The 8,428-nt window shown below is 43.7% G+C and overlaps 1 protein-coding gene across 1 annotated transcript in view; it reads left to right on the top strand.

Moving 5' to 3' along the window:
- The window catches only part of LOC111236973 (poly [ADP-ribose] polymerase 14-like), a 32,289-nt gene that overhangs the window by 15,628 nt on the left and 8,233 nt on the right, over positions 1–8,428 (top strand). Inside the window, exons 12-15 of the mRNA XM_022765896.1 lie at positions 2,961–3,182; positions 3,738–3,852; positions 4,935–5,084; positions 5,278–5,340. Of these exons, the coding sequence (XP_022621617.1) occupies positions 2,961–3,182; positions 3,738–3,852; positions 4,935–5,084; positions 5,278–5,340 (550 nt within the window). The remainder of the gene's footprint in view (positions 1–2,960; positions 3,183–3,737; positions 3,853–4,934; positions 5,085–5,277; positions 5,341–8,428) is intronic.

The following is an 8,428-nucleotide window of genomic DNA, read 5'->3' as shown; positions in this document are numbered from 1 at the left end:
TCTCGCCTCGACTACTGGCGCAGAGGCTTTTCTTTGTGCAACCAGAAACCTTACAGTGGTCCATAATGCGCAGCCTGTCTGGTCTTGATCAGCCGCAAAAGGTCACATGTCCCTCCGCTACTCATCGACCTACACTGGCTACCCATGCTTGCATCATCAAATGGATATTCAAGGGTGTTGATAACAAACACTCTTTGTTCAAGCAATACGATGCTCAACAGAAATAAAGGGAGTCAGATGACTTCACCTGACTGAAGAAGTCCCTCAACTTTAGTTCTCACTGTTTACTCACCTTGTGTACCTGCTGCGTAAACAAAATAATCAAATACATACGTCTTGCATTCTTATGGCCCAAAAGTACTTCCCTTCTAATGTTAGTATCCACATCCGCCACAATACTGCAGTTCATCATAAACTACATTACAAAGTGATCAAATGACTGCAGGGTCAGTACTTCACCCTCTGGTCCTGAATGTTTCCTTTGCAGAGACAATCTCCAGACCTCAGCGGTGGTCTGCTCCATCGTGCCCAGGCCTGCAGCCAATCAGAGGACAGGACTTGATGTCATCACAGGAGTTACAGTCGCATTTACTGATCAAAGCTTGTATACTCGAAAGATAAAAAGTTAGGTCAGGTGGTACAGCCACATCTGACGCCTCCAGAAAAAATATCAGTGAGAGTTCCTTCACAATGCTGCTCCTTCTAGCTCCTTATCTTACATTTTTGGTATTTTTGCTCCCTGATCCTATGATGACTGAGGGATAAACAGTATCTCAGACAATCAATAACGTGCGTCTTAAATACTTCATGAAGAAACTAATATCAAATAAGAACACGTTATTGATTGTCTGAGATATCTGTTATTCCCAGTCCATCATAGGATCAGGAGCAAAAAACACCAAAATGTAAGAATAAGGACTAGAAGGGAGCAGCATTGTGAAGGAACTCTCACTGATTTTTTTTCTGGAGGGTCAGATGTGGCTGGTACCACTGACCTAACTTTTTACTTTCTGAGTAACAAGCTTTGGATGCAGAATGCTGACTGTACTCGCTGTGATGACAATCAGTCCTGTCCTCTGATTGGCTGCAGGCCGGGCAGGATGGAGCAGACCCGCTGAGGGTCTGAAGATTGTTCTCTGCAAAGGAAACATTCAGGACCAGAGGGTGAGTACTGAGCCTGCAGTCATTTGATCATTTGAATAATGTAGTTTATGATGAACTGCAGTATTGTGCGGATGTGGATACTAAACATTGAGGAAGTACTTTGGCACTAAGAATGCAAGACGTATGTATTTGAATTATTTTGTGTTAGCAGCAGGTGACACAAGGTGAGAAACAGTGAGAACTAAAAGTTTGAGGGGACTTCTTCAGCAGGTGAAGTCATCTGACTCCCTTTATTTCTGCTTGAGCATCGTATTTGTTGAACAAGAGTGTTTGTCTACAACACCCTTGAATATCCATTTGATGATTGCAGCCATGGGTAGCCAGTGTAGGTCGATGAGTAGCGGAGGGACATGTGACCTTTTGGGCTGATCAGAGACCAGACAGGCTGCTGCATTATGGACCACTGTAAGGGTTTCTGTGTGCACAAAGGAAGAGCTCTGCACGTAGTCGAGCGAGAGATAACTCTGGCCTTTTACTGGTCGTTTCACATTAATGTTCTGTTGATGATATTAACTGATCCTTTCAGCTGTTGTCCTGACCTTGTGTACAACGCTGTGATTCTGATCCACAGACGCGATGTCATCGTCAACCACCATGTCAGAGAACATGAATCTGACCCAGGGAGCTGTTTCCAATGCGATCCTGAAGGCAGCCGGGTCCGGTCTGCAGTTGGCTGTTCGGTCCGAAGCCGGGTGGTGGCCACGCTGCAGCACGCGGCAACGTCATCATCACCGACGGCTTCAAACTCACCTGTCAGAAAATCTTTCACGCTGTTTGCCCTTTCTGGGACAACAGAGGAGGGCAGGCAGAGGAGGTGAGAGTTTCACTCAGGGGTTAAAAACACAGCGCGGTGATACACCAGTACAGAGCGACTTTGAGAAAGATTAAACGAATATTACGCTGAAAAATAAAATGCTCAGCCTTGTATTAGACTTGAGGATCAGTTTCCTTCAGTTTTTATGTCCGAGGCTTCTTTGTACCTTCAGCTTTTTATCTAAGAATATTTTCTCACACAGTTTTCATCAGAGTGTTTCACGTCCCTCTAACACTCAAACTGGTTTTACTTCAGGAACCCTGGAGGTCTGACATAACTCCTCTCTACTTTGCACTGAATTGTTTGGTGGTGACTCTTTAGTATCACCAGTGGCAGCATTCGTAACTACAGCTACCAATACTCCTCCACTGAGAACGAGTGGAAGAAGTAGCAGTAACTGCAATTTTAAAACACTCAATTTCAATTAAAAGTCCTGCGCTTGTCACTTGTAAACAGTTTTACTAGCAAGGAACCAGTAAAAATAAACATAATTCAGAAAAATAGCCCTCATGAGTTACACTGTATATTATTGTATTATAATAACTCATGCTTTACTGTGTAAGTAGCATTGTGGTGTTTCAGCCGGTGATGATGGAGATTTAACACAAATATACTGGTGGGTAGTTTAACGTACGGCAGAACATCATGTTTTAAAAGCTCATCATATGTTTGGTTTGTAAAATCTGTAAAATAAGTAATAACTAAAGTCGTCAGATAAATGTAGTGAAGTCAAGAAAAGTAAAATGTTTGCCTCTATAAATGGAAATGTTCCAGTAAAGTTTATTTCAGTGAATGTACTTTGTTAATTTGCACTGCTCAGAGCAGCAGAGTAGTTCAGGGGAATTTAAACCAACAACTTTCCAATCACAGGATTATTGGCATCTTTCATCTCCATATATAAGTTCACACTCACTGAATTCACTGTGCAGCTTGTTGACCTCTCAGTCTCACTCGTTCTCTCTGCGTCCTCTTTCTGTCTCAGGCGTTGATAACCATCGTCAGATATTGTCTGGAGGAGGCGGAGAAGCTTAAGATGGCGTCCCTGTCCTTCCCGGCCATCGGTACGGGAAACCTGAGCTTCCCCAGAGACGTGGTGTCCAGAGTCCTGCTGAGGGAGATCCACTCCTTCAGTCGCAGAAGTAGTCCGCGCCATCTGAGAAAGGTGGCCATCGTCGTCCACCCCAGTGACAACCAGACTGTGGACGTAAGTGTCCGGTTCATGTTTAAGTGCTCATCATGTCCTGAGAATGAAAACTGTTCCTTTTAAAACTGTTTATGTACCAGAACCAAAGAATTAGACGCGTTACATACTGTACGTTAGAATACTGCTGCTGCTGCTTCCACTGTTAAGTTCTGTCACATGATGGAGTGACAGTGTCCTCAAGTGATGTCACTTGAGTCAGCGTTGGTTGGGTCTGAAGACCAGAAGTCTGAAAAGTACAAAAATCTGGAGGTGTGGAGATAGAAAGAAGTGAACTCACCTGCCCTCTGTAGCCCCGCCTCCAGGCTACATTAGCTGCTACTAGCATAACACACCCCAATCTCACACCCAACTGTCTGCAGCCGAGTTGCATTGTGGGTAAAGTAGGCACAAGGAAGGAGAATGGATGGACTAAAAAGATGATTTCTCTGTCCATCATGAGTCTGACAGTGTTGTAGGAGTGCAGCATCAGTGGAGCTCCAAGTCTTTGCAAAGCACATGTTTACTACTGGAAAAATCACCTGTATTAACATAAGATGTCAACATATTGTTCGTCAGTGTTTCACCAGGGAGTTCAAAGGTCAGACTGGTCAGAGAAACGTCCAACACGAAGCACAGAACTTTAACGAGTCACCGGTTCACAAATCCACCGGCCAGTCACAGCAGTCCTCAGGTAAGAAGCCTCCAACACCTGTCGTTTATAACCTTTACTCATCAGCAACAGAACGACTGAGAACAAATCAAATCAACACAAACAGAAGAAGTCTGTAAATAGAGATTTGAGAATGTCACGGGTCAGATTAGTGAACCTAGCTGAGACAATCTGTGGTGATCTGTTTTTCAGATGTGTTCAGAACACAAAGTAAATGTTCACCTACATCTTTCTATTGACTCATCTACGTTCACGCTACTACGATTTCATTTTAAAACAAAAACAATCTCTGTTTTAGCTCCGTATCAGAAGCAATCTCCTAACACACCTGAAAACAAACGCATACATGAGCAATCATGTACACTGAGCGTGTGCGAGCCGGTAAAAACAGGAAGCAGATCGGCTAAAGTTGATTGGTTGCAAGAAATACTATGAACCAGGAACATTAAAGACAGTTGTAGCGTTAAAATATAGAATTAAACTGAACAACAGCTGCTAGCAAAGACAACAAGGTCAGAAACACTTGTATTTTTCATTATTCGTGGGTGTGACATCATCGTTTCCAAAGGTCTCAGTTTCTGTCCGTCCAGACTACAACACAACCCCAGAGTTTTCAAACTAAAACACAACCCTAGAGTTTTCAAAATAAAACTGGGCCAGCAGCGTTTCTGATGTGAAGTGTCTGTTGTCAGTGCTCAAAAACCTGGGAGTCATGTGGACGGGAGGTGAAAACATAGCAAAAGAGATGAGCTTTGCCTTCTGTCTGACGGCTTCAGGGACAAAACAGTGAGAGTATACAATGCTGTTAGAGAGCAGTGTGGACAGAACGCTGAGTTTAATCATGTGCCATGGAGAGCTAAGAATGTTGTTCACCTTTAACCATGATTTTATGAGCTAAACAGTGAATTGAGCTAATGTTTGGTTTTACTCAAAACCTGCCGACTCAGCACAGTGCTGTGGCTTGATAAAGAAAGATAAGATCCAAGTCTGGTCAAAAAATGAGTATTTTAAATAAGCTGTGTTTGTGTGTGTGTGTGTGTGTGTGTGTGTGTGTGTGTGTGTGTGTGTGTGTGTGTGTGTGTGTGTGTGTGTGTGTGTGTCAGCCTCCTTCGGTAAGGTATCGTCCCCCTCCCTCGGTGTGTACCGGATGGAGATGGGTCAGCTCACCCTCGAGGTGTCATCAGGAGACATCACCAGGGAGGCCAGTGATGTCATCATCAACTCCTCCAATTCAAACTTTACCCTGAAATCAGGTGATTGTTGCCCTGCCTCTTCTTTTCTTCCGTTTCTCTTGGAGTGAACGTTACCTTAAACGTTGTAAATGTTTCTCTTCACATACGGCGAACAGTTTTTAAACGACCATGCTGACTGACTTTAATTTATTTCACTTTATTATATTAAATCAGCACTTCCTGAACCTGTTGCTCTCTCCTCTTTGTATCTCAGGAGTGTCGAAGGCGATCTTAGACAGCGCTGGGTCAGCGGTCCAGCTGGAGTGCTCACAGATCGGTACGTACTGTATCTGGACCTCAACCGGTTTCACCAGAGTCCAAACTGTACAATGAAAATCAAAGGGGTCAACTGTTTCTCCAGCGTACAGGGGGGCCGAGTACAGCGCAGACACACGCTTCAATGAACATTTACTGTAGTTAGAGAGGGACATATTTTCCAGCTAGTCTTATTGCTATTTTACTTTCAGTGATGGAGGAAGTATTCAGACCCTTCACTTACGTAAACGTACCACACAATCGAGTCCAGCAACTCCCTTTAAACAAAAGGATTTTACTCTTTAACCAAAAGATCTATCTCTTAGACACTTAATAACAATCTGAACAAGCTCTGAGAGATAGATGTACTTTGTTAATTTGCACTGCTCAGAGCAGCAGAGTTAGTTCAGGGGAATTTAAACCAACAACTTTCCAATCACAGGATTATTTTTGACCTAATTGATCTTTCATCTTTATATGCAAGTTCACATCACTGAATTACATTGAGCAGCTTGTTGTTGACTCTCAGTCTCACTCGTTCTCTCTGTGTCCTCTTCTGTCTCAGGCGTTGATAACCATCGTCAGATATTGTCTGGAGGAGGCGGAGAAGCTTAAGATGGCGTCCCTGTCCTTCCCGGCCATCGGTACGGGAAACCTGAGCTTCCCCAGAGACGTGGTTGTCCAGAGTGCGTGCTGAGGGAGACTCCACTCCTTTCAGTCGCTAAGTGTCGGCCCATCTGAGAAAGGTGGCCATCGTCGTCCACCCCAGTGACAACCAGACTGTGGACGTAAGTGTCCGGTTCATGTTTAAGTGCTCATCAAATGTCCTGAGAATGGAAACTGTTCCTTTTGAAACTGGTTCATGTACGGAACCACAGAATTAGAGCGCGTTACATATCTGTACGTTAGAATACTGTGCTGCTGCTGCTGTCCACTGTTAAGTTCTGTCACATGATGGAGTGACAGTGTCCTCAAGTATGTACATTGAGTCAGCGTTTGGTTGGGTCTGAAGACAGAAGTCTTGAAAAGTACAAAAATCTGGAGGTGTGGAGATAGAAAGAAGTGAATCACTGCCGCTCTGTAGCCCGCCTCCAGGTCTACATTAGCTGCTACTGGCATAAACACCACTTTCAGCACCAACTGTCTGCAGCCGAGTTGGCATTGTGGGTAAAGTAGGCACAAGGAAGGGAGATGGATGGACTAAAAAAGATGATTTCTCTGTCCATCATGAGTTCTGACAGTGTTGTAGGAGTGCGAGCATCAGTGGAGCTCAAGTCTTTGGCAAAGCACATGTTTACTACTGGAAAAATCACCTGTATTAACATAAGATGTCAACATATTGTGTCGTTCAGTGTTTCACAGGGATGTTCAAAGGTCAGACTAGGTCAGGAGAAACGTCCAACCACGAAAGCACAGAACTTTAACGATCACGGTTTCACAAATCCACGCCAGTCACAGCAGTCCTCAGGTAAGAAGCCTCCAACACCTGCTCGTTTATAACCTTTATCTCATCAGCAACAGAACGATGAGAACAAATCAAATCAACACAAACAGAAGATAGTCTGTAAATAGAGATTTGAGAAATGTACGGGTCAGATTAGTGAACCTAGCTGAGACAATCTGTGGTGATCTGTTTTTCAGATGTGTTCAGAACACAAAGTAAATGTTACCTACATCTTTCTATTGACTTCACTACGTTCACGCTACTGAGATTTCATTTTAAAACAAAAACAATTCTCTGTTTTAGCTCCGTATCAGAAGCAATCTCCTAAACACACCTGAAAACAAAACGCATACGATGAGGCAATCATGTACACTGAGCGTGGTGCGAGCCGGTAAAAACAGGAAGCAGATCGGCTAAAGTTGATTGGTGCAAGAAATACTATGAACAGGAACATTAAAGACAGTTGTAGCGTTAAAATATAGAATTAACTGAACAACAGCTGCTAGCAAAGACAACAAGGTCAGAAAACTTGTATTTTTCATTATTCGTGGGTGTGACATCATCGTTTCAAAGGTCTCAGTTTCTGTCCGTCCAGACTACAACACAACCCAGAGTTTTCAAAATTAAAAAAACCCTAGAGTTTCAAAAATAAAACTGGGGCCAGCAGCGTTTCTGATGTGAAGTGTGTCTGTTGTCAGTGCTCAAAAACCTGGAGTCATGTGGACGGGAGGTGAAAACGTAGCAAAGAGGATGAGCTTTGCTTCTGTCTGACGGCTTCAGGGACAAAACAGTGAGAGTTACATGCTGTTAGACGAGGCAGTGTGGACAGAAGCTGAGTTTAATCATGTGCCATGGAGAGCTAAGAATGTTGTTCACCTTTAACCATGATTTTATGAGCTAACAGTGAATTGAGGCTAATGTTTGTTTTACTCAAAACCTGCCGACTCAGCACAGTGCTGTGGCTTGAATAAAGAAGATAAGATCCAAGTCTGGTCAAAAAATGAGTATTTTAAATAAGCTGTGTTTTGTGTGTTGTGTGTGTGTGTGTGTGTGTGTGTGTGTGTTGTGTGTGTGTGGTGTGTGTGTGTGGTGTGTGTGTGTGTGTGTGTGTGTGTCAGCTTCCTTCGGTAAGGTATCGTCCCCTCTCGGTGTGTACCGGATGGAGATGGGTCAGCTCACCCTCGAGGTGTCATCAGGAGACATCACCAGGGAGGCCAGTGATGTCATCATCAACTCCTCCAATTCAAACTTTACCCTGAAATCAGGTGATTGTTGCCCTGCTCTTCTTTTCTTCCGTTTCTCTTGGAGTGAACGTTACCTTAAACGTTGTAAATGTTCTCTTTCACATACGGCGAACAGTTTTTTAAACGACCATGCTGACTGACTTTAATTTATTTCACTTTATTATATTAAATCAGCACTTCCTGAACCTGTTGCTCTCTCTCTTTGTATCTCAGGAGTGTCGAAGGCGATCTTAGACAGCGTGGTCAGCGGTCCAGCTGGAGTGCTCACAGATGCGGTACGTACTGTATCTGGACTGAACCTGTTTCCACCAGAGTCCAAACTGTACAATGAAAATTCAAAGGGGGTTCAACTGTTTCTCCAGCGTACAGGGGGGCCGAGTACAGCGCAGACACACGCTTCAATGAAGCATATTCTGTAGTTA

Source organism: Seriola dumerili, unplaced genomic scaffold (genome assembly GCF_002260705.1).
Source record: "Seriola dumerili isolate Sdu_G_001 unplaced genomic scaffold, Sdu_1.0 BDQW01000784.1, whole genome shotgun sequence".
Taxonomy (NCBI): Eukaryota; Metazoa; Chordata; class Actinopteri; order Carangiformes; family Carangidae; genus Seriola; species Seriola dumerili.
This window is presented reverse-complemented; position numbering and strand designations above follow the sequence as displayed.